The following is a 27,677-nucleotide window of genomic DNA, read 5'->3' on the forward strand; positions in this document are numbered from 1 at the left end:
ACCTGGTCCAAAATAGACATCAGGCACCAGGTCCATTTTGCCGTCTGTCTTTTTGCTACCTCTCTCAGTTCTGGCCAGGCTCTGCCAAAATCACAGACTAATCCTGGGGACTAGGTGGCTCTCTTCTATGCTCTGGCCTCTCTCACTGGCTTTCGTTTGCCTGCCAAGCTCGGCCACTGATCCCAAGGTCTGTCCCGGTTTTCTGTTTGGAGACGTTCACGCTGAGAGTGATGCTCTTGTGCCACTATCTTTCTGTCTAAACCGTTCTATCTGCCTCCCCTAGAGACTGATCCGGACGACAGGTTGGGTGTCTGCTGCTGTTGCCTACTGTTGCTAAAGCCTCGCTGTGGGGAGTAGTCACTGATCCCAACACCCCCCCCCCCCCCCCCAAAAAAAAAATAAACTTAAACCTGCCACCACAGCACAACACAACCACTGCTACAGACACGCAAGCAACAATGAGCTATGACAGAAAGGAGAATGAGGGTATATGTGTGTGTCTGTGTGCATGTGCGTGTGTGTCATGAATGTATGATGAATGTGAGTGTCTGCCTGCTTCAAGGATTGTGCATTCAACTAGATAGGATGGCTAAGCACGTATATATTTGTGTGTGTGTGTGTGTGTGTGCCTGACTTTGAATTGGCTATATGTTTGTGTGTGTGTGCCCACATTTACAGTGTACGCGAGGAGCGGGGAGGCGAGGTGGTTGTTTTTACGTATCAGGATGTGTGATAAAATTGAGAACTCAACAAAGGAGGAGGGTTTGGTGGCAGAGGAGGTCTCTGTCTCAGCTGTGGGAGTGAGTGAGTTTGTGTGTGTGTGTGTGTGTGTGTGTGTGTGTGTGTGTGTGTGTGTACGTGTGTGACGGTGTCTTGGCGTGTGCGGCTGTAAAACTGTCACACACATCAGAGCTGCCATCGCTGTATGCGTTTGCTACTATTATTAACCACTATGTACGCACACCAATATGTTGCAGAGAGCCCTCCCTGGTGCACTGCATATGGCATGCAAACCCAAACAGACACACACATGCGCACACACCCAGGCACTTGCTTATCCTGCAAATAAAAACATTTGAATTGCCAGATTTGAGAGTTGTCACAGCCCCACCCACACCAGGTATCCATGTGTGCGTGACAGTTGAGGGGCTGCAGAGAATCTGGTCTGATAAAGGACCAGCGGAATGCCTGTATAATGTGATACTGGAACGTCAGACATGGTCGATGTACAAGGTTATAAAAAAACTAAATACACCTTTGATCAACATCCTTCAAATGTTAAGTTACTACAAATTCTGTCCATTTATTATCCTTTACTGCTTTTACCTGTAGCCCAAGAAGAGTAGTCAGTTAATTTAGAAAACAGAAACACGCTGCTTTGACTAATTAAACTACAATGACAGGTCCAAATTTAAGAAAAACTGCAACAAAAGCCAGAATGTCTTTATTAGTGAGATACCATTTTTTACATTTTACACGTGAGGCTTAATTTTTAATGACAGATTCAATCCTCCTGGGTACTAATGATACCAGTCTTACAAAAAAACTGTGGAGAGATGTACTCCAGTTCTTCACAGAAGACTCTTTTTAGCTGGTCTTTGCTGGAGGGGTGTTGTTTCACTAGCTTCAGCTATAAAATTCTTCAAAGGTGTTGTGTTGGATTTGGATAAGGGGACATACTTGGACAGGTCATAGTTATTCGCTTTTTTGGTCTTCAGAAATTCTTGTGTTATTCTTGCAGTATCTTTGGAATCATTATCACGTTGGGAAATTCTTCTCGTGACAGGTTTCTTAAGACTGGGAGTCATGTTTTCGTGTTGGTGTTTGGGTTGTCTTTAGAGACGGAACTTCAAGCAATCAGCCACTGAAACACCAATTTCTGCAGATAATCTTTGTGTAAAGCCAGAAGCACATATCTGTCTGTTAAGTGCACAGTAGTGTGAAGAGTGAAATGTCTCTAGTATCATTTTTGGACCAACCACAGCAGCTTCTGTTACATAGTATTGCAATAACAATTACAATTAGTTGGAGTCTGTGGTTTAACTATCTGTCACAATTCTGCAAAGTGTCACCACAGTAGGTCAGTGCTTGCTGTATTCACCGTTTGCCAGCTTGCGAATTAGTAGATGTAGTAGATGGCGGCTGTAGCTCAGTTGGTAAGGCAGTTGTCCACGGACCACAGGGTTCGGACCACAGACCACAGTGGTTCGATTCCCGGTCCTGGCTATATGTCGAAGTGTCTCTGGGCAAGACACTGAACCCCCAACAGCTTTTGTATCTCCCCATCTCCAACAAATTTAAACAACTTTTTAGCCAGACAAAAATAAAAGCAGATAACCAATTTCAATTAGTGTGCAGTGCCGGTCCAAGCCCAGTAGAAATTGGGGGGGGGTTGCGTCAGGAAGGGCATCCGGCATAAAAACTGAGCCAAATCAACATGCAGACAATGATCCGCTGTGGCGACCCTGAACTCACGGGATAAGACGAAAGGACAAAAAAAAAAAAAAAAAGAGAAGATGTTGCACAGAAGCCCTGGAAACTGTTTGTGCATTTGTCGTTATTTGTTTTTCAAAATACCGTTGCATGCTATCACAATTACACTTCTTCAGGTAGGGTCCCTTTTCTTCCTCTTTGTATCTCCCCATCTCCAAAAAATCTAAACAACGTTTTAGCCAGACAAAAATAAAAGCAGATAACCAATTCCAATTACTATAGCAGATACAGGTAAACAGTCCACACACCTTATTAGTTAGCAACCACGTCCCCAATAGTTCACACAGTGTAACACAACATCTCAATTTATTGTTTGAGGAAAATGTGAAGTTACTTCCGAAAAACTGTTGTAACTATGTTTTAGCTTTTGTTCAGTAAGTAGCCTGCTGATGATTTTGTAGCCTCTCCAATCTTTTGCCTCACAACTCGGTTTCTTGTTTTTTCTTTATTGTCCGTGTCTCTCTTACTTATTAATTTACCATATGGAGCCAGGTAGCGTAGACACAATGTAGGCTAAAATTAGAAGGTTGGGTTGTTCAAAGGACTTTTTTTTTTTTTTACATTGTTTATTGCAATTAGCCTCAACTGAAAATCATTTGTGCAATGTCATTTGTTTAAGCGATCACATGTGTAGTCAGTTGTGTTAAATTTATACTGGACTTTCCAAAAAAAAATCTATCTTTAATATGATATGGGATCAAATACCTTACGCTTCAACTTAATGTATTAATATTAATGTAGGATTATGCAATTTTGAATCATTTGGACATTTTTGAATCACAAACATTTTTACATGCTCATTCTTTTTTGAGTAATCAATCATTTAATGTACTATTGAAAGATAGACTGGGTGTATTGATAACAAACCCAAACATTTCAGTTGAAATGAATGTAAATAGGTACAACACCTTTCTGTTCATAAAAGAGAGACATGATAATTCAACCTTTGTACATTGAAAATCAATGCAAACTTTGAAAGGAAACTGCTCAAAATCAGATACACCCTGAAACATAACCCAGCTATTGAATTGCTTGATAAGGCATCATTACAAGCAAATATTGTACTGAAATGTATTGTTAAATGGTCAAATTATTTTAGTTACGTAGTCTTAGTCTAATGCAGAATTAAAAATTACATTTATTAGTAACGTGTCTCTTTCTCTATTAAGCCTGTTAACCTACAGACTTCATTGTCAAAAGCTTTCATTAGGTCTATTTCTCTGGAGTAGTTCCACATCTAATATCTACATATTAGCAAGCACTACTGGTAAGTGAGCAAATATGTTTGTTGGTAATTTGGATGAATCATCCCTTTATACAGAAGTCAACAGTGTAGCTGTTCCAAAACCTCTTTCAGGTCTAACCAAAGAAATATGTGATATGCAACTCACATTCCTTCTTTTCCTCATCTGTCAGTTTTTTTTCTTTCCTACATCATACCTGTATTACTGGTAACTCTTAACATATCTAAAGCTCCTTTTCAGCTTCCCTCCCTGTTAGGCTGGGCTCTATACCATCGGGATATCTAAACTGGAATGGCACAAAGGGGGGTATTCTTCTACAGTTTCTTACAGTAAGGCCCCCCAACACTACCACCACACACATACACACACCCCCACTTGCCATTTTCCCAAGACAAAAGAAAAAAAAAAGCAGCTAATATATTTGCAGCTTTGCGACGGGGTGGGGGAGAGGGAGGAATCTGCTGCTAGGTTCAGCTTGGCAGACACTCGCATGTGTGTGTGCTGTTTATCGTGAGTGGAGACAGGGGTATCACTCAGTGAGACAGAATGCTCTGGGTTCCCCCAGCGGATGATCCTGCTATCACTGCACCACAACAGTATACAGCAGCACTGTACAGCTTTGCACCATACCCCTGCAGATTAGCACGATACAACTGGGAAGAACAACAAACTTTGCTACACAGTGCAACACTCTGTGCAACGCTGTTCTACTCTTAAAAATAGGTCTTAACTTCACTTTCATGCATTCACTACCCTTTTTTTAATATTATATATAGGATACAATGGAGGGAATATGAAACATGACAAATCATACTGTGTGGGCTTGGTTTGACTATTTCTAACACATACACAAATGCAACTCCCATTTTGGCTACTCAACATCGCAATAAAAGGGAATAACCAGCTTTTAGATCACAGCAAGTGGGCAGAATGATGTTAACCAGTTTAAAGAAAATGTCCTTTATAAGTGGAATAAATGCTAAACTCAGCATCAGTCATGGTGTTTCATTTTGGGTGTGAACTTCATGAGCAATATTCACTTTCCCATATGCTTGCAAATATAGAGAAGAGAAGCAGAGGACCGCTTCTAAAAAAAATGTGGATGAAAGGAAAAGTGGAAGGAGGACAGAGTAAAAAGGGGAAAATGCTGCAAATAATGAAATGAGCAAAAACAATGTCAGAAATGGACAGAAAAAAAAAACAGCAGAAGGAGAGCGGAAGGAAGAGAGGCAGAGAAAGCAGCTCAGTTCATGCCCTTCTCCCCAAGCAGGAGGACTTCTCCCTGGGGGGACTCAGACTTTAAGCCCCTGCCCTGCTTTATATTCCCTTGGCTACTGCAGCCAGCTCAATCTAGCTAGCTACCCAGTGTAACTCAACCTAGTTCAGTGCTGCCTGGCCATCTATACAGGGTGTAGTTTTAGAAGGAATGGGGTCTGGTGGCAGTTAAATTTGTAAATCTACCACTAGGATACCAATATTTGATGCAGACTTCAAGAAAGTATATGAGCATTTTGTGTGTGTTACGCCATTAAAACAATTTACATGTACTTTAAATTACCGTCAATTGTTTTCTAAGCATGGTGTGGTGTTTTACATTTCTAAATGTCTTTTTTAATATATGATCCATTTCAGTGAACATCATGTCTGCTTCTATTTATTTGTCATAGTTAATTTATTATTTCCTGGTGATGAACGTGTAGAATGATCTTAAAAAAAATGTGTCGCATTAGCAGACAAAAATAACATAACTCAAAATACTGTAGCGCAAGATGTTCACCGTGATGAATGAGCTATATCAAGTCTTGGCTAATAAAACTTTCTGTAACAAATGCAAATAAGTAGAAGTCAATTAAAGCTAGATGGGTACTAAAACAAATTCCTACTAAACAGTATGGTATGCTTTATATTGTGACTCGCCATGATGATTCAAATGTGAGCTACACTCTGTGTAGTTAAGTGTATAAGTGTATCACACAAGGTGATACAAACTAATGATTAGAGAAGAACAGAATACTATGTCTCATGGAATTCTTGAGAAGATAACAACCAATAATGTACCCTAGCTACTATCACTTAGACTGGGGATGGGTGATACGTCAAATTCATATGATTAATTAAAATATTTCTAACAATTTGAAAAAGAAAAAAGAAAGAAAAATCTAAAAGAGTTCTTTATCTGCTGTCATTTAAATAACAGTGCCAGCTGTTGTCCAGAGTTACAGCTGTCATTGTTGCCTTGGAGATGCCTGCGGTTATAACCAGTCAACAAGCTTGAGTAGCTAACCACAGCCGCAGCAGCTAAAGAAGACAATATAATACCATAGAAAGGAAATGTTACCTCAGTCACATAGAAATTGCAGATATTCCACCGTCCCTCCCTCTCACTTGCTTTTGTGCACAGGCCTCACATTATGGAAGTAACACCATCTACATAGAGTAAAAGTCTGAAGCATTAGCCACCACATGCATTTGGGAGAGTGCAGAATGCAGGTTGCTTATCTTTTAGGTCAACATGCTATTATCGATTAGCGGCATTTCTTTTAATTATTCTAGCATAGCTGCTCCCATTGTTAAGCTTTACAGGGTTTACAGTATGGAAAAGTGTCCGAGTCTTCGGAGTAACGTTTTTGTTTTTGTCTTAAGGTTACATAGAAAAAAATCTAAATTATCAGTAACAGTGGGGAAAAAGCATTTCATTTTTGGCTCTATGGATTCAAACTATTTCTATCAGGATGTAAGTATGTTACCTAATCGGGAAATGGTATATGGTCGTTGCTTATATAGCGCTTTTCTCCCTTACTGGTACCTAAAGCACTTAATGCTGCTTCTCATTGGCCCATTCACACTCACAATCTTACACACACGCACCGATGGGGAGCTTCTGTGCAGCTAGCCCACATTCACCGGGAGCAACTCAGTTGGTCTTTAGTGTCTTGCTCAAGGACACTTCGACATGGGACCGGAGAAGGTAGGAATCTTACCAACAACGGTGGGATTGGTGGGTAACTGCTCTACTTTCTGATCCACAGTCGCCTAAGCCACAAAATGTTAAGGGAGATAAAGATGAAGAAGAAAAATCGTTTGTGTAAAGCTTTCTCATCCTTGTGTCAAATAAGGCTACAGTGGTCTACAGCATGCAGGGACCCCCGTTATCTAGCCAGCACATCAACAGTATAATGACATAGTCAGCAGGGCTACTAACACATCAGCACAGGAAACCACAGTGTCTCCACTCACCCTTCCTTCACCTCTTCCTCCCACATGCTCTTGTGCCCTCTTCATCACCTCCTCTCTTCTTTCTCTTCACTCTCTTGTTCCTTCCAACCCCCACCCCACTCTCCGTCCTCTTTCACCTCCCTCCTAAACCGCCTGTTGTCATCTTAGATTCCCCCTTTCCTGCATACCCCACCTTTTCCTCACCCTTACCACCACCCCTCGTCCCCTGTTTCGCCCCCCTTTTCCCAATTAGTCTGTCTGTGTGCAGCTACCCAGCCGATCTCTGCCCATCCTGCCGGTGCTGGTTCGCTCACCCAGCCCCTCTGGCGAACATGACAAAGAGAGATTCTCAGTATTCAAACAGACACACTGCTTTCAAATGCCGAATGGCAGGGTCGACCTGGGTGCAGCTTTAAGCAAAATATTCAAATTCTCAGCCTTTCTTTTTTAAGAATTTGCATGGATATGCATTCATTTGCAATGTGTAAAGGCACAAGGACAGCTGAGCCTTGGTTTTAGAGAGAGAGAGGGAAATAAAATAAATAATGCAGAATAAAAATGTATGATGGTATGAAACCTTGATTGGCTAGACTGATGGATAAAAACAAAGCTCAAAATTGATTATTAAATGCAAAGACACAAACAAATGAGTCATATACAGGTTTGACATCAAGGAACTAATGAACTGATGAGTATTATCAGTTTATCATGTTAGAAAAGGGGACTGAACTGAGTGAGTCTTTGATCTTATATGGTTAGAACAGCAAACTTCCTGAACAACTTCCTGTTTGTTCAATAATCCCCAAACTGCACCAGATAAAAAAAGGTTACTAGATACGATACTGAAATAAGAAAGAGAGACAGAGAGCACACGGTAAGAAATTCAGAGGCTAAGATAATAAAATACTGAAAAAAGAAAAAGAGGGTGGGGGAAAGGAAAGAGAAACAGCAGGACTCTAAAGGTTTAATATCTTAATGGAGCATTAGAAATAAAAAGCAAAAATATAAAGAGAGCATTGGTTATGACCCAAGGAATAGTATTTGTTCCTCTGAGGCTAACAAAACAAGAGAATAAATCCAATTTCTCGTTGATTTTCTCACCTCCCATACTAGTACCTTTTTCATGTAGTCAAACAACCAATAAATATGGAAAAAAGGCACAAGAGATGAATCTACTGTCATGTTCTAGACTACAGCATATTAATCCAATGCTGTACAAGTCTCAAACAATCTATATCAGCAACTTCTGCTTCCAATAATGTTTACTAGCCCAATACATCTTCCTAAACTACACCATAATTATCTTTCCTTCTCATCTATCCTATATGAAGAAAATGCAATCAGGTAATCACTGGAAAGTGTTGGATGAGTATTGTATACAGTATATATTATACACACATTTTTCTATCTATCTATCTATCTATCTATCTATCTATCTATCCATCTGCTTCGGCCTCTGTCTGTGTCCCACGCAGAATGTGTGACACATCTCATGTCGACATCCAATCATATACCTACTCTTAGCATTTGTGCTACTAAAGAAACACTTTCCAACAAGGCAAAAAAAAACACATCAGAGCATACCGTATTAAATGTGCCAGCTAGCTGACTCAGATTCAGCAAAAACAAGACATTTTTGACTAAACATACAGTGGCAGCATCAAACAGACCAGAGGTAACGTCATGTGGTCAGACAACATGAGGCAAAAACTCTGACAGTAACAATGAAGTTAGCAGCAACGGCAAATAACAGTGTTAGGAGCTAGTTAAAGAGCACATTAGTTGATACTCCCAGTTAATTGTCCCAGTCAAAGACAATAACTGTGAAGTTATAAGCTAATTTTGTTTCGTTTACAAGGCAAAATGGTAGTTTTTGAGTGGATGTCATTAGCTCCATTGTTGTAGTTTGCTAGATATAACAAATGCTCGGGGCGGGACCAGAAATAGTGTACAGTTTCTTCTTTGTGTGTTTTCTAAAGCTGGTGTTGCTGTCTCCCCTCCAAGCATGCTCAGTAGGGGAATCACCATCTCTTGGTGTTTTAATGTTTTAATGTCTATAACATTTGTGGCAAAAAGTACGTTTTAGAATGTAGTCTCTGCAATATCCTTGTTCTACAATTTTCACAGGAGAAACAATTAATTTAGAACATGTTAAACGGTATATAAGCCCATTGCTACATTTTACAGGCAACAGAGTGAAAAAAGTATTTGAAACACACCATCTGATGCACATGGCTAGTAAAAATCTAGTAAAGCTAGTAAAATCTTAAAAATGCAGAGTAAGAGAGAATGGGGATAAATGGAAAGTCAGAAAACAAGTGAGAAATGCAGTGACAGAAACAGAGATGGAAACAGAGGAAACAGAGACAGACCCAGATTTAGAGATTGAATAAAAAACCCAGAGAATTGTGAGAAGAGCAGCAGAAGAACAATGGGCAGAGGCACAGCCTCTTCTGGCCACTGCAGACCTCAGACCCTGCAGAGATTCCTTTCATTAGGCTTTAATAGTATGCTGCCGGCTTGCCATTCTGACCTGCGCTCTGTGCCGGTAATAAGAACGGCCTTCAGAGTGGGACCAAAGCAACACAGCTGCTTGAGAGGGGGGAAGGTGGAAAGAGATTGAGGGGCACATGAGCCGATGAGGTGCACTTTCAAATTGGCACGGGGGCGTTACATTTTCACATTCTTCCTCATTCTGCCCAGGCTGATAGGACAGGGAGATGGGGGAAGAGAGATTTTTGTCTTTCTGGATTTTCTTTTTTTTTATCCCATCCGCAAGATTCTGTTCCCATTGACCCCTCTGGTGCAGTGTCTCTAGTGAGAGAGGCTATTTTTTGTTAACAACTGTCCCATGTTAGCAAAGCCCTTCTTCAGGAGGTGTTGCAGGTGGCAGATGCACATGCCAACACCTTACAGGTATATGTGTTCTTATATTCATAATTGTATGTGTCACCTCTACTGCAAATGGAAAAAAAACATGTTGTCATTTTCAAATCTGTGCTTTTGGACCCTTAAGGAAGTCACAGATACCTAAACCAGGGACAAAACAGAGGCCACAGCTTTTGCCTCCAGTGAACCACTCAACATTACATTTTTTAAGTGGCTTCAACACCTGATAACCTGATCCTGAAAGGAAACATTAGTGAAAAATTAGCTGCTTGACCACTATTCTATTTACCAGCAGTGTTGTCCTTACTAAGCTTTCACAAAGAAAGGTGAAGTCTTCTTTAGGCTAAAATGCCTAAGTTGAATACAATAATTTATTTTAACAGGAGGGATAACTTCTCCTTAACTCCCCACTGTCCAATCCCTCATGCACTCCCCCATCTATCTGCTGTTAATTATTCACTTCCAATATCCCATCATTCTACTAGGATAGTAAAATGTACAAGCAATCTATTTCACTCATTTATTTTCTGCCTTTCTGCCTCCTCGATAGATGCATTTATGTTGTGAGGTGAAGGGGTATATTGCTTGGCGAATAACTATGTGGCATCAACAACAACAGTGTGCATTATTCCTGTGCTAATACCCTGTCCTGCTGATGTCCTTTCTACATATCACAGATGGGCTCAGACAGGGGAGAGCGGCAGTATTATGCCTCTGCCGAGATCTTCCACTGAATATATTACCATGTGATAGGGGGAGATGTCTCACTCCTTAACACACACACACACACACACACACACACACACACACACACACACACACACACTTGTAGTTTTTGGCCAAGAGAGCTGCATATGCCCCAAACATACAAGCATGGGCTTCATTAATGAAGTGCCAGGAGGAGAGGGAGAGGGATAGAAAGAGAGAGAGAGCGTGTGTGTGTGTGTGTGTGTGTGTGTGTGTGTGTGTGTGTGTGTGTGTGTGTGTGTGTGTGTGTGTGTGTGTGTGTGTGTGTGTGTGTGTGTGTGTAGGTGTGTGTGTGTGTGTGTGTGCGCCAAGCAGCCGGGGGGGATTTCCTTCTTTAAGCTTTCTGCTCCCACTGGGCTTAGTAGGACGGTATGAACCCTGATGTGGGCCTTCCTCTAACACATGGCGTACGCACAAACACGCACTCTCACATACACATAGAATGTATACATTGAAGCTCAGTAGGAGGGCAACACTGGCTCTGAAACGTTTGGCTGTAGATGTCTCATTGACAGATGTACATGGAATCTAGCAGAGAGGGTCAGGTCATTGCTGTACCCTCCTCTTCCTTCTTCTCCTTTTCTTCCCTCTCTCCATCCGTCTCTCCCTTTTCTCAGCACCCTGTTTGTTCTGCCACTGCTTCTGTTTCTGTCTCTGGCTGGTGGCTGCTGGTAGTGCCATGTATGGGGTAGTCAAGGAAAAATGCAAGCCAATTAAGCCACATCATTATACGTGTGATAGCTCTGTTGGCAACAGCAGTTTTTGGTTGGTGTAATTCTGGCATTTGATACTGTAAATATGAGCTTCCTGGTTAACAGGAACAATGGGTTACCAAGTGTAGATGCACCCTCTCTTTTTCTCAGAGTACAGCTACAATACTATAAAAGTTTGGTAGCATTCTCAAATATATATACACATTTTTTGTAAAAATTGAAAATCAGAATAATACCCGTTCAGTTTGCATATGTTAAACCCAATAAGAAGCTATAGAAATTGTTGTGGAGTTTAAGATTTCATTATGAAACAAAATAAGGTGGAACCAAATGACTAACAACCTCCTTGTTCCCTATTCTAAACTTTCTGTTCCCTTACTGCGGCCATCTGTCCACAAACCGTTTTAAACAGGCCACAACAGAAGTTAAATGTTTGCATGTTTAGAATCTCAGAAACACAAAGTGTGATTTGACTGAAACTTGAATATGCTTAGATTTAATTTTACGAACTTTAGCGACTTCTCCCTAGGTGTGTCTTTTTTATATTATGGTCGTCCGAAATGCATTTTTTCCAAAACCAGAACTCTTATACTAAAATGTAGAAACCACCTGTTATAGAGCTCATCACATGGCCTGCTTTAAATTACCTTAAGTAACACTGCACATCATTAGTCACTCATCAGGAAGAACTATTTTAGCTCAAACCTTCACTTGTATTTACTGTGCACTTCTTCCTAAACAAATTCTTCCTTGAAGCAGGATGACAGAGGAGCCACAGTGCAGCTAGTTTATATGATGAGTGACTTCTGGGACAGGTACATCTGTAGCTGAATCCACTACTGTCCACCTGCAGCTTGGGGAAGACAAGCACCCAACAGCTCTGTACTTCACTGCCAAAATTCACCACCGCTTTTTTTTCCACCAGTCATGGGGCGCTGGTGGAGAGATGTGGGCAACGGGGCGTAAAAACACTTCCCCTGCTCTCCTCTTCTCTCTCCACCACTGTTCTTCTCCCAGGAAGCCAACCCAGAGGTCAGTGCAATCAGGACCCATGAGCAACAAAGAGGCCTAGTTAGGTGACCAGCTCAGTGCCTGAGCCAAAGGCCAGCTTAGTGGGGCGAGACTGTCCATTAGGCAAGACCTTGGAACACCCCAGGGATCTGAGGTGAAAGGGGTTAGAAATAAGAATAAAAACACTATCAACCCAGACACATACACACACATTCTCAAAGACATACACAGATCATGTGAGGCCTTGTTTGACACTGCTGTCAGGGTGCAGTGAAGGGGAAAGACGAGTCCCTGTGACACAGAGACATCACACACATACATGTGTATACACACGCACATACACACACACACACACACACACACACACACACACACTTAGACCTATACCTCTCCACGCATGGAAATACAAAAAGGGATGAATTTCCATGTTGTTTATCTCTCACTTTGTGCCTGACTGTAGCGGCACCCAAAGAACTGACAAAATACTCACAGCTTGCCACAAACATCACTACTTTTCTTCCTATCTTTATGGATGATAGGTGGGGAAGCTGGCTCTGTACAAGTAAAAGTCTCTGGTCTGACAGAGGGGCTGTGTTTTTCTGTTCAAACATCCCAGGCCTTCCTCCTTTCAAGCACACTCAGCTTACGGAACCCTTGACCATGTGGTGCATTACCATCACCTACTAAAAACTGGTGGCGTTACACATCTAAATTTGTCAATTCACGGGAAACTATACATACAACCTTATCATGAGATCGTTGTAGGTCTGTAAACTCTAAGGCCAAGAATTTAAAGCTTCACATAAAATAATATACTTTTTTTTTATTTCTATGAACTAAACATTGCATTCCTTAAACTTTCAATGTACCAACTCTCCTAACTACCCAACTAAGTCATGCTGCTGCTGCTGCTTTGCCTCTACCTGTTCTCAATTACGTTTCCCATTTGTCATTCTGCATGACTCTTATTTGGATTCAGCTTTCTACCTTCCTATTTCACCAATCTCATGATTTCTTCACCTTCTTCTCACCTTAAATGTCACCCTTTCACCATATATCCCTTGTCAACCAAACCCATCTTTCCACTCTCCACTTCATTTGCTCTTATATCTGTCGCTTCTCCTACACAATTTGTTCTTTTCTTTATTACTTGCTCCTTAAGGTGCTATACAAGGTCTCAACTAAGGGTCACATATCATTGTCTTGAAGTTACCATCTCTGGGCCCTTTCTACTGATTCTTCTCACAACCACCTTGACTTCTCCACCACTACGTCCTCTGTTTCACAGAGTCAATACTGAGCTCCCTTAGCGCTGAAGCCATCAATCATTTCCACCAGCTCCTCACCTTTACCTTAAACCCTGAGGCCACTGCTGCCTCACTTACCCAAAAGAGCCCACCTAACTGCCTACCCCACCCAGGGCTAGTCCACAGAACTGTGACCACCAATCACAGCACGTCAGGCAGCCGGTCCTGATAGAGCAGGGTGTCAGTGCAACACTCAGAGATGCTGAAGATGATGCCTCAAGGGACCTCTGGCCCATCTTCTTTCTCATTCTCTCTCCTTTTCTCTCTGTCTGTATTGGCTGATGATAGAACCATCTGAATGTTATACATTCATAAAAGAAACAAAACCAATCAATATGGAAACATGGAGTCTTGCCTACTCAATAAATTAAATCGATCTGGGGCGGGAACAAAACAGTAAACACAGGAAGAAGGTAGGAAAACAAAATTCAACAAAACATCAGTAAATACTAAAAGTAAAAGTTATCTGCACCATGGAACCATGGTATTATTGGCATATGCTCATACCTGTTGTAATTATCTGGGCAATATGGTAAACAAATTTCTGCCAGCAGATGCTGAATGCATGTCAAAAAAACATCTTGAAAACAACCTTGTAATGAAGATGTGCTGTCAAGTAGCCGTTTAGCAAACACCTGCTGATTTGGGTCAGGTCATGTATTCATCGCAAACAAACCGCTCCAGAGGTCAACTGAGACTGCTGGATGTGGTGTTGGTGCAATTGCTTTGGTCCACCTAAGATTGACTGCTCTGTTCAGACCTGCCCAAATGAACCAATTCAAAAGGTGGAAATGCACAAGAGTTCTACTGATCTAGACTAAATAAGTCAGGTTTGAAATCTTAGTTAAGACACTAACTGCTCTGCTACAGGGAAGTGAAATCCAAGCAAATATTCTCACACTCTGAAGCACCCGCTGTACAGTTGTAGATACTGTCTCACGCCAACTCATTCAATGGGCAACACATTCTAGGTTACTTTACACAAGAAGTCCATCATAGAAGAAACAAAATCACCTTTTCCTAACAACCCAAATGCTTTGCCACAGCAACTGTTCTCTTTACTATTTGTTGTTTCCTATACGACAAGCTCAACAAAATGGCATACGAGGAAATATAGAATGTCACAAAATGATTGCTCATATACAGTACAGTGAAAATTAAATTACTATATTTTTTCACAACGCATGCATTAAACATTCCTAATGGATTATTCATAGCTATGTATGTGTTCGTATCAAAGCATAAATATTTCCTTTTAGGATCAAATCACACCTACTGTAGCCTTGGCATAAATGAAAACAGCATGTTGAACGGTCAACTCGATGAAGTATGCGGCTGGAAGATCAAAGGTTCCCTATTAAAATGTGTGGAATGGCCATACAGATTTAACATCAACTTAAGTTCATATCTGAAAGAAGACCTTCCAGTAAAATCTATTCATAATTAAATATTTTCTTTATTTCTCTCTGGACATTATGCTGCAACTAGGCTGCCAGAAAAAAAAAAGGCAGCTTGTGTGTAATTTGCTATTTCCTGCTAAGGCGAACAATAATCTGAGTTTTCCATAGAAGAAAGTTGATGAACCAACAGTGAGCAAGAGATAGAAAGGGGACAGACGGGATGGAGGGATACCACAAAGAAGAAAAATTAAGGGGCAGAAAGTGAGGAGTGAAGACAGACAGAAACACTAACAGGCTGAACATGGTAATAATATGCCATGAAACCAAAAATGCATGTGAGTGCATGTCTGTGTCTTAACTTAAAAGTAATCTGGGGGAGGACAGATAACTTTGAATTGTGGGGAAGGAATTTGCAAGAAATCACAATAAATAGCAAAAGAGATAAGGAGAAGTGTTACTGGAAGATAAGGTATAACTAAAGCATAAAAGGAAGACTGTACGACTAGAATGCAAGCAGTATGTGAACTAATCATGTCTATTTCCTGGGAGTATAAAAACAAAATGATAAAAAAAAATACACTATTTATTGTTGGAGGCTGTTTTAAGGCTTCCAAATATGTTTCTGTCTGTAGTCTTGGGCTGAAAGGGGCAGGAGCTTCCAAGTGAATGTGGAGTAACTCAGGTTTTTTAAAATTGTGCAGTTGCTCACAGTAAGTCTGTAACTTTTAAAATTGTCATCTGTTTGTGAAACTTGCTGAGTGTTTATCATATTATCCTCTGTTCTTTACAGAGAAGTGGGCCTTCTATACACCACACTGTGGTTAGTTAGAATTAACTGGCAGAAGCACTTTCTGTGTGTGTGTGTATGTGTGTGTGTGTGTGTGTGTGTGTGTGTGTGTGTGTGTGTGTGTGTGTGTGTGTGTGTGTGTGTGTGTTCTTTCTGCTGTGTTTTTTTCCACAACTTTGGGATGAGATCTGAGAGGAAATGGACAGATTTCCATCTGTCAGCTTCATTTGCAAAAAAAAAAAAAAAGTCCTTCTTGCGATTCAAATATATGCTTTAGCCACCTCACTCTTCCCCTCCCGCTCTCCCTGACTTTTTCTCTTCCATCTCCCCATCTTTCGCTCTCTATCCAAGTGGCATCTGCAGATGACCAGGGCATGAAGAGTCTCAGGGGCTGAGGGAGGCAAAGGGAGAGAAGGGGAGTAAAAGAAAAAGAGAGGGAGAGAGAGAAAAAAAGAGGGAGCAAGCGCCTCTCACTTCACATTTCCCCAGCACCACCCTGGCGTGCCAGCCAGCCTGCAGTCTGTTCTCCTTTGAGCTTTCTATTCTACCACAGAAGAGAAAAAAAATCAATTCATATTTCCATAATCCACACTCCTGTCTGTCTGCATGTCTTTGCCTCCCCCCCCCCCCCCCCCCCCCCCTTTTTCCATCTCTCTCTCTCTCTTTCTCCCTCTTTCTGTCTCCCTCTCTCTCCTTTTCTCCCCTGGGATAGACTAACCCCTCCACCCCGATCCTACGGCCTACAAATGTCATTACGCTAAGCAACAATAACAGCCTAAACAAAAGGAGGCCTTGCTCTGAGCTCTGAGCCCTGATCCCTTCTGTGGAGACTGTTGGCTGCTGCTGCCATATGCTGGCCAGCTCGGGCCACAGAAAGAGACAGCGATGTGGCTACAGAGGACTCCAGCCTTCAGTCTCACAAAGGGGAAACAGAGCCCTAATCCTGGTAATGAGGCCTGTGAATACAGCCTTTATGTATAGAGGGGAAACAGCCAATCCTTCTGTACACAGCACGCTAACTAGCCATCTTAAGGGGCATCTTATCTACACAAATGATCTGGTCAACAACCAAATGAAAGAAAAGTGGGGTGGGGGGCTAAAAACAAGAGACTTGTTGGAGATGGATGAGGCTGGCCCAAGTCAACATGTACACAATGTTTACACAGTGTTTACCTTTTATTTTATCGCTACTCGTTTCACTCCTCTTCCTTTACTACAATTTCCAGTGTCTACCTCTGCAAGTCTGTAATTTCTTGCTCACACTCACGTTCCCTTACAGCTTCTACCTCTTACTCTGATAGTATACTGTGGTTCTTGTGGGGCAGGCAGACATCGCCTGAAGCATCTTTCTACAAGCCCGTTTATTCCTCAAAGTGGATCAGAGAGGCAGGAGAGCTGTTTAAACTCACTGGCTTGGCTGCTGTGTTGAGAGGTAGTTAGCCTACGCACATACTTTCTGTTTCTCTAGTTTTTTTCCACTTGTCCATTTCTCTTTTTTTTCCCTGATGGGGTGCTGCAGTCATCTGTCCAGTTATTTGCTCCAGGTCCTGTCATGTCCTGTGGTTGCTTTTGGCACAAAAACAATATGCTGCATATCTTATTTGTTTCCTGTCAAATGGCTGTATTTTGCCACTCTTACACAAACAGTAACTGCAAAAATCACAAACACACTGCCTGAGAAGCTACAGCAAGAAAGAGCAGAAGTCATTACATGCTGCTATGTGATCGTTTTGATCAAGTTAGATCTTAACTGTTGTTCTTTGAACGCAAAGCCAGTGAGAAATAAACAAAGACATCCTGCTGAGACTGTGTATTTATCTAAGGGTAGAGAACAGACCTTTTAAATAAAAGGCAAATTCAGTCAATTTAAATTTGTATTTTAATAGTGTGGAAATTCCCCTGAGACAACTGTTTGGCTTAGAGGACAATTATGGTTTATAACAACGAGGTTCTTATCTAGCTGTTTTGGCCATCAATTCTATCAGTAGTAGTCATCAAGTTAGCTGCAATGCCATCACTAAAAAGAAATTAATTAACACCTGTATTCTAACAATAAATTGGTTAATTTAAACCAATCTGCAAGAGAAAAGTGGGCATGTACCCATCCAACTATTCTACTGTAGCTCTGTTACAGCTGTTACCATATATGATTCAACTCCAGCACTCTCTTCTTTTCAAATATAAAACCTTTCTATACTTTATAACTTTTTGTAATGATTTTATGTAAGGTAACAGAAGGTCAAGCGGTTGCTTTGCACAAACAAGCTAATGGAAGCCAAATATCACTGAATGTCACTCATCACAGTAACACTGAATTTTACAATAACTTTAACAAAGACACTGTATTTAATATGGATCTGCAATATCATGTCTGCATAATAAGATCAGTGCTGGGAAGTGGTACCACTCTGCCATAGGACCGTTGCTCTTTTCATAAAAGAATATATAAACAGCTGCATATTTTACTTTGCAGCTGAGAATAAACCCAGTTGTGCTGTAAATATGATACAAAAGAAAGCCAGCAGAATAGGACAGTGAGAGAGGAAGCTAAAGTGGAAAACATTCCTGTCACGATTGGATGATAATTACTGATTCGTCAGTTATTGAAGACCTGCTCACTGCTTTTCATTACCAGCAACAGACGTACAATAAGATGGAGAGAGACAGATAGGAGGAGGAGGAGGAGGAGAGGAAGAGACAGACGAGGGAGAAGGAGAGAGAAGGAGAGCACTGATAGGGATAAGGAGGAGAGTGGTAGTGGTGATAGGTGTTGGGGGAGGTTACCACAGGATGGGAGGGTGAGTGAGGGCATTAGGAAAAGAAGGGAGATGGGAGAAGAAGAGGAGGAAAAGGTTGTCTGTAACAGTGAATGAGTGAGAGAGGTAGAGAGAGAGAGAGAGAGAGAGAGAGAGAGAGAGAGAGAGAGAGAGAGAGAGAGAGAGAGAGAGAGAGAGAGAGAGAGAGAAAGAGAGACAGAGAGAAGACTGAAAAAGCAAAAGCAGAGTGTGTTCCAACCTGGTCTGTGTGGTCCTGGGGGAAGCTCCACAGCACGGTTGGATCTAGAGGTAATTGACAGACAGCATTAATCAGCGGGTGAGAAACACACCGTCTTCGCTAGCTGCCTCAGAACGCATACATATTAATGAGAGGGGTGGGGGCAAGGGTGGCTGCTGCAAGTCTGTGCACACACACACACACACACACACACACACACACACGCACACATATACACTCGCACATCCACACTTATACACTCACACACGCACAGAGCAGCGCGCAGTGAAAGACAAGAGAGAACGTCTAGGCTGTATGTGCTGTAAATATGCAAATCTATACTCTCAGTGTAGATATGATAGCTTATATTACACACCAAATTGTGCATGTTCAAATCATATCAAGACATGCTGTAGTTCATTTGCTTAATTTATTTCTACATTGATACAAGCCTGAATATTTGCTTGAGGAACTTAAATCTTTAGGTTTATATTTTATAGTTTTTTTTTTTTTACTAATAAAAATGAATGCAGTGAGATTCGCCTAATTAATCAATCAATTAGTAGAGGTAGAGGACATTAACCAATTCTAATACTGCCATTATTAAGTTTAAACACAAGATGTTACTTTACTCCAATAGCTGGATATTTAATAAGGCTACATATAGAATACAAATGAATTGATTAGCTAATTAAAAAGAACCAGACAGGTTGTTAAACAGTATAATTATCATATTAGTTGCAGTCCTTGACAACCTAGAATTCTTCTTTAGAGAATTGCTTTAAAGATCTTCAGAATTTATAGCAAATTAATAAACAAATTGTATAATTATATTTTAATAATTCGCTCAATACTGATAGTTTGATATATTTGTAATAAAAGTGACCAGTATTCATCAACGATAGGCCTAGCAAACTGACACATGACAAATATATCAAACTGCATAACGTCACCATTTGCCTTGATGAGCCACCAGCCTATGCCTTAGTGTCACTATTGTAACATGTTTGAAACTAAAAAGTAAGCCTTCTGTCTCTCAGACAATATGGTAGAAAGGAAGCAGCCAGCAGCCATCACCCAAACAAGGGGGGTATCCGCTATACAAAGTTTCCAAAACTCCAAGGTCACTGTGTGACCTCAGAAGGAACAGCACGTGTTTGAGGTGATGAGCTCTACCATGCCAAGTCCGCTGTCATGGATTTACAAAAGGCCTAAACAAAGCTGCCAAAGAGAAACAAAATCTGGAGGCTCAAAACTTTCAGACTGCATAGAAATTAAAGTCAGTACAACAGGTATAAAGTGAGAGGTTTATCAAGTCCCTACATCGAATGAATAACCCATTTAAAACAAGGGCTATATCCGATCTTGCTCGTATGACCAAATAGGTAAGTAAATATTATTAAAGCTAGGTGAGGACAACCACTTCCACAACGCAAACACAAAATGCCTAGGGTAATTTCATGGCCAACACACTAGGCTGCATGAGAAGGAGAGGGTAATACAGAGGACAACCGGATGACAGAACACAGCAGAATCCTTGATGCCTTACATAATCCTGTTGGATAATTTTATGGGCTCCATCTTAAGGGGGGCATAGAAAAAAAAAACAGCAGCAGAACTCAAAGCTTTACACTCCAAATTCAACCACTCCCCCTTTCTCCTTCCCCTATGATCTGCACAGTTAGGGCTATTTTATCCTGATTTACTGGGTGAGAGGATGGGAACCACTGCTGGAAAATGATTTAGGACAGATGAACAGGAGGCACAGAGGAGAAAAAGGACAGGGGACAGACTATTTTGTCCAGTTTTGTGAAAAGTGTTGACGACATTTAACAGTGATTGGTCAGGTGTGCATACTGTAGGTATGAAGACTAGAAAAACAAAACCTTTCTACTGCCAGTGTCTACATTCACACAGCTGTACCAATAGACACTACATTATAACTAGTGCAATTACGTTTAAGATCACTTTTTGGCAGCAGCTGCTACGCATATATACCAACATGTACAGTAGATGCTATTAAAGGTTCCTATAGGTCTTAATTTCTCTCCCGTACCAGCAATCGCAATAGTAAGAGGATTAGATCATTGAGTGCTTGGTTGAATGGCAAAATATTATATCAAATATTATTTTATTATTATTTATTGCTATAAACTGCATATGGGAAAATTTGAATACGGTTTGGAAAACAAGTCCAAATTAGGTTGCAATGGGTAAGCAATGAGTAATGCCAAAGGTATGGGAAGATTTACACAACCAAACAAGCGTCAAATGAACACACTCCAAAACAACTTAGTGTATATGTGTGGTGTTGATTTCAGTGAGTTGCACCACAAAGGAACAGATATGGGCAGGAATAAAGAGAGCACAGGAGGTTGAAAACAGTGAGCTTTAATAACTCGCAAAAACACTACCAGACTGCTCTCTTTATCATTTAACTAGCCCCTCCCTGCTCCATTCATGCACACTTTCCTTTCCGTCTTACAGGCTTTTACCCTTTCTGTTCTGTTCTACCTCCACCTTTCTCTGCCAGTCATTGTGCTTCTTGCCTCTATTTTCATTTACGTATCGCTCTCATATTTTCAGTAATTTCTGCCTCATTTCCGGTCCTCCGACTCTCCCCTCTCGGTTTCCCACTCATGCCTCAATTTTAGTTTCTGTCTTCTACAACCTGCCTTTTTATTTCACCCTCCCCTGCAGCCCTCTGTCCTCCTCACTTCAGCCCCCCTCCCCCCCCTTCTATTTTTCTCACTGTCTTACATTTGTATACCCCTCCCTTTGGACGTGCTGGGCGTGTGGTCGACGCAAGAGGGGGCCTGAAGGGGGTTAAGGCTGAAAGTTGAAGGTTACAGAGGTAAAGAGGACTCCTGCTGCTCTGCCAGGGGACACAAATGTCACAACGACGGATCCTGCACCAGCTATTCCTCCCTCCCCTCTTTAAAAATAAACAAGAAAGCTCCATGATACTGGACAAAAACAATTCATGTGTGAATTGTACAAATTGTACAATAACAATGTCATCTGTTAAAAATGCAGAAAGGCTTGTCAAAACCATTGTTTTTTGTATTTTTATATTTTTTTTTTGTCCTTTCGGTTTATCCCGTGAGTTCAGGGTCGCCACAGCGGATCGTCGGATGTCCTTCCCTTCGGATGCCCTTCCTGACGCAACCCTCCCTATCAGATCGGGAGGGGAATGGGCTGTTAGGGGTTCATTGTCTTGCCCTGAGACACTTCAAGGACAGGACTGGGGATCTAACCACTGACCCTGTGGTTTGTGGACGACTGCCTTACCAGCCGCCATCTACTACATCTACTAATTCACAAGCTGGCAAACGGTGAATACAGAATACAGTAAGCGTGGTGACACTTTGCAGAATTGTGACACATAGTTAAACCACAAACCAACTAATTGTAATTCTCAGTAACAGAAGCTTCTGTGGTTGGGACGGGGATCGAACCACTGACCCTGTGGCCCGTGGACAACTGCCTTACCAACTGAGCTACAGTCACCCCCCACCAAATTGCAGGGAGGCGCATATCGCACATATTGCAAATCAACAATGTGAAATTATTAATGCAAAATGTTTTAAGGAGTTCTGAAATAGTAAACACACTTCCAAAATATAAAATTTAGTTTTTTCTGGGATCTTGCATTTTGTGGATTTTACAAGTGCTCTGGATAGATGTTTAAACTGCTCACAGTAACTTCATAAAATATTTGTGCCATGCAACAGTGCATAGCACCTTTTTAGTTACAATTGTTACCAAAGGACATGAAGACAATAGATTCTGGAGGAAATGAGCAAAGGCAAATGCAGGCATGTGCACAGAAATAGACGCAAATACAGGCAAACACAAAACACAAGTTAGTTGCACACACAACAAGCAGCAATGTTACAGCTCTTACAGCCTAGCAGAAATGCAGCATCTTGCTCAAAGACACTGCAGTGAGCTTCTAGTGAGAAATTAACAATTTCTCAATCAACTCCTGCTACCTGCATTCATTGCCTCCTTCAAATCTGTCATGCTAATCATGTTGTTAGGATTGCATGCATATTACATTAACTCTAAGGATATCTACGGAATATCCCTGCAAAATTGTATTTCCTACAGTTGACAAAATCTGTAAGAGCGCTTGCAAACAGTACAATAAAGAGTCCATTTGATGTGACACCAGTGGCAGCTAGAGTGACATGGGGAAAACAACCTCAAGCATATTTCACCTTGGTGGAGTGTAAACAGATCCTTTGGGTGAGAATTGAATTGAAATCACATATCCAGAGTTATATTCCTCCATTCACACCCAAGAAAATGGAGGTGGGCAAACACGATGACATCCTCAAATAGTGACCATAGGTCTCTGTTTGCAAGGTGCATGTGTGCCTGTGTGCAAAGGTGTACTGTACAAGTACATGCATGTTGACAGATAGCAAGCTCAGAAGTTAATATTTACTGTACAGTTGCATGCCCATTGATCCCTGAGGGCTTCAAGCGTGGCTGACCTCCAACAGTGACGACGGGGGCAGCATGAAGGCAACCCCTGAGCCGTGACACAGATACTAGGGAGAGGGAGGTGGTGGGGGTGGGGGTGTAGATGGTCAAAAAAAAAAAAAATCAATGTTTTAGATATTCCTGAGATGTCTGTCTTTACAAGTGGGATGAAGGGAGCGAGTGAGGGGAAAGGAGGGTTAATAGGTGAGGGGTGCTGGGAACTGAGAGCGGGGCAATAGGGCTGTAGTGGAAGAACGGGGTGAGGGAAGAGATGGGTGAATTGCCTCAGAGTGGGAGGTTGACTTGTGCATCTCTCAACTGACAGCACTTCCTGCCTACTCAGGTAGATCATTAAACATGAAGGCATTAAACAGAATAGATTAGCAGGAAATATGAGCGCAACAAGAAATAAGCCTACCCCTTTATCTATCATTCCTTCAATTCTCTGCATAAATCTGTGTCTACTGGTACTTCCAAGTAGGCTAAAAATGAAAAATGCTGGCATCTACATCTTGGCATAAATCTATGCTTCTTGGGATTTCCAAGTAGGCTAAAAAGTAGCTGTTGGCAGAGGATGTCATTCCTAATGCTGCCCTAATGCTGCTGGCTGGAAGAAAAAGTTGGCACATAGCACAAATGTGTCAGAAACTTCCACTGCCCAGCACAGCAAGTTATTCAACTTTGAATATGTAGAATGTAATATTTGTACTTTTTTTTTTGTACTGAAAAAAATGATCTAAAAGTTCTCTGGATGTGGATTGGTGTTGTTGAAGCCTCCTGTGATTCAGACTCACAGAACAGTAGTGCCAGCAGTGCAGAGATATTTGCTTCAAAAGGTGAGGCTTGCCCTTCTAACCACTCAGAGAATTCCAATTACCTCTGCTTGATTATTAAGTTCTGTAACATTTATCTTTTATTGTAATTTAATAATGATGACTGCCTGAAGCACTGGGCTGAGTGTGGCAGAGGGTAGCAGAGCGCAGCAGAGCAGGGAAAGGGAGAGTCAGGTGGAGCATAGCAGGTTGATTTGGATTCTCATAGTGATAGCTAAAGTTGTATATCGCAGCTTTGCGCTATTTGGTCACTAAACTTAAAAAGTAAAACTAGACTTAACTGAATGACACAAAGCTACTAAAAAACATCCTTTAGCAAAAACATATGATGCACATAACATCCACCCACAGTGCAGAGGCCTATGTTTGTGCACAGTGTTTCTATAGGATCACCTTAGCAGCTCAATAACCGTGGCCTGAATGCATGGTTCTGGCTTTAAAACTGAGAGACTTCAGTAAAACACAAAAAGCCCTAACCCTAAATCCAGTGTGAATACACATTTAGATAAAAGCCTCTAGTTTATAATTCTCTATACTATGTGAATCAAACACAGACTTAGAGCCCTCATGGCCATCCAGTGTTCTAAAGGCATAAAAAAAAAAATGCACTTTTTTCACGTTATTCCATGAACGACTGAATGTGTGCTGTGAGTGAATAGGGGGCCTGTTTGTTAAGAGAGGCCAAATCCCATATGGTGAACAGCAGTTCCTCTGGTGAGAAGAGAGGCTGTGAAAGCCACCGGCAGCCCCTCTTCTCCATCCGTGCTCTGGAGATGAAGGGATGTAGCGCCTGCCTCTCCTTGTTCCTCCTTTCTCTCGCTCCCTTTGCCTCCTCTCCTCCCTCTTTTTTGGCCAGGGGTTAAACTGCTGCACTCTAACCTCCTTGGCAATGATTTCATTCACTCCGTTTCTCTCACTCAGCCTCTCATCTCTGAGAGAGATTTATTTCACAGTATGTAGTGGATTAGGCCCCCCTTGCATGCCCCTGGACAAAAGCATTGTTTTAGTACTAGCCTGTTCGCTGTAACAGGAGGAAGCTACTGCTACTAAGCGTCCACAATACGACCATTGTGGACACAAGGCTGGAAGGACCCTGCCTCGGAGGCCGTCTAGACTTTGAGCCCGGACCGATTGGAGAAACAGAGGGAGAAAATCCCATCAGGCAGTGGAGTGAAAGTTAACTAAGGTAACCTGCTGTGAACCTGATGAAGATGTCAAGCCAACATATGGCAAAAAATGTCTATTGTCAGAACAAGGAGCTTTCCTCCCTCTGAGGGAGGGTATGGTGGAGGAGGAGGAGATGAGGGGTGGCTAAAAAAGACTAGGGGGGTTGCACAACCTAAAGGAAGAAATAACTGTGGTGGTCATCGTTTTACTTCTGGATCAGTAGCCTTATTCTGGCCAGGAGGAGGCCCAACCCCTCCACCCACAATTAAAGAAGTAAGCAGATTAACGGGCATCTTTCAAAGGCCAAGAGAAAGAAGAACACACTCACAGACGTTTAAAACATTTTTTTCCCTTTTGCTCATCGAGTCTCAGACTGCACACTGCAAATGGCATTACATTTCATGCTGATTTAGTGAGCAGAGGTTTCGAGAAAAGAGAAACTTCTCAAACGATGATATGGTCCTTAAGTTTTTGACTGATTGGTCACACTATGTTGTTACAAATAAACACTGGGGATTGACAGAAGTCACGGATGCCTACAATAAGTCATTAGAATCCAGACAAGATAAGTCAAGTACCTAGAGTAAATTACAACAGATTTATTTTTAATGTTTATTATTATAACCACCACACCAACTGCTAATACAAGACACACAAACACATACACTACTTAACCAAAAGGGACTAGCAAATATATTCCAACACCAATCTGGACTAAATCTGTAAATAGGTCTAAATTTGCAAAGGAATGATCAGATTTAATTCCAATGCTTTAAAATTTGAATAAACAAAAGAAAACAACCTCTACGGTACAACCTGCTTTACCAGCCAAAAAAACCAACTGGCAGGCTTCACATGTGAGAGATGCTGGCCTGGGGGATTTCTAAGCCATTTCTACAGCTACATCTGAGGAAGATAAACAACAGCCTCAGCCTCACTGGAAGGAGAAGAAAGAAGGAGCTGTATGGAGATGATGTGACCCTATTAATGCCACATTAGTTGTTCCGTCTTCCCAGCTATGTGAGAAAAATGCTTCAGCAGGATGCGCTGAGAGAGAGAGAGAGAGAGAGAGAGAGAGAGAGAGAGAGAGAGAGAGAGAGAGAGAGAGAGAGAGAGAGAGGGAGAGAGAGAGAGACGAAGGAGAAGGAGAGAAACAGAAAAAAAGAGAAGTGAAAGTGATACTGTCTCCAGGCTAGTTGGGATGCAACCCAATTTCACAGCTTCACGAATGAGTGGCACAGCATATGGATGCAACCTTTGTGACAGCCTATGTGTATCACCACATATCAGCGTTGATATTCCCAGTCAGATTCCATACTGGTCCAACATTATGTCAAACACTGCCTTCGCATGAGTGCCTCTCCAACACACAGACAGTATGTTTGTACTGGGGGGGGGGGGGGTTAGCAGCTTAAGAAAAAGGGGGAAAAAAACCCTGTTGTCTCACAAAACAGACTCCTCTTCAACTTTCTCTACACTGCATGAAGTTGCTGCAGAAATCAAGTGCTTACATTCGGACAGCAACGTGCCCTAATAATTCCAAACCCAAAATATGACCTAGCTGTTTATTTCCAAACACACATACATATAAGTATATAGGAGAGAGCAGGCTGCAGCGTTCTGACTGCAGCAGCATAGGTAATGGTTATTCAATCACTGCTTTTTGGTGGCTGGCTGAAAAAAAAAACGCATTTCTTCAAGTAATCATATATTTTACTCCATATGGTCTAACCATCTGCTTCAGTTGAAAAAAAACATTTATAAAGGCATAATAATTAAGAACTCTATTATTAAGCTAATATGCATGAAAATGCATACTAGTATAACCTGTACCAAGACCCTAACCTACCTTATTGAGGCAGCATCTACCTTCACACCACAAGGAAATTTTTGTTGTTATTTACAGTTGTGGCTCTGCTGTCAAAAAAGGAATACCTGATTTTTGTGAGATCTCATGTGACAGAAATGCCATCTTAGAATGATAAGTCTGATAAAATGTAGTTTTCTTGTTAAAACTTACAAAGTTGAAGAAAACTAGCGAACAGGTCATTGTGAGTCAGTCACACATGCTTAGGGGCGAGTTCCTTTTCTAGTCTTTGAGGTGGTGGTTGTAGCATCAGAGAAAACACTGTGTGCTCCACAGCAGCTCCTTGAGGTGTGGAGAGGATCGATCTCAGTTAATGTCATATGGCACAGCACCCAGAGGCAGCTGTGTGGTGCTGATGACAGTGTAAAGCCTTGCCTTTGGCGGCTACATGCTCGGTGCTGCAGAGCTGTGATTTGAAGTTCACATGCAAAGGCTGACAGACAGACAGCTCTCAGTCAGACAGTCAGTCAGCCAGCCAGCCAGTCTTTCCACAGGGATGACAACTCATCTGTATCTGT

The 27,677-nt window shown here is 41.6% G+C and overlaps 1 protein-coding gene across 4 annotated transcripts in view; it reads right to left on the reverse strand.

Moving 5' to 3' along the window:
- dennd1b (DENN/MADD domain containing 1B) overlaps positions 1-27,677 on the reverse strand; it is a 101,544-nt gene that overhangs the window by 62,320 nt on the left and 11,547 nt on the right. For all 4 annotated transcript variants that reach the window (XM_067512942.1, XM_067512941.1, XM_067512943.1 and 1 more), the window contains exon 3: positions 18,823-18,866. In XM_067512942.1, coding sequence (XP_067369043.1) covers positions 18,823-18,866 — 44 coding nt within the window. The remainder of the gene's footprint in view (positions 1-18,822; positions 18,867-27,677) is intronic.

Source organism: Channa argus, chromosome 8, assembly GCF_033026475.1.
Source record: "Channa argus isolate prfri chromosome 8, Channa argus male v1.0, whole genome shotgun sequence".
Classification (NCBI taxonomy): Eukaryota; Metazoa; Chordata; class Actinopteri; order Anabantiformes; family Channidae; genus Channa; species Channa argus.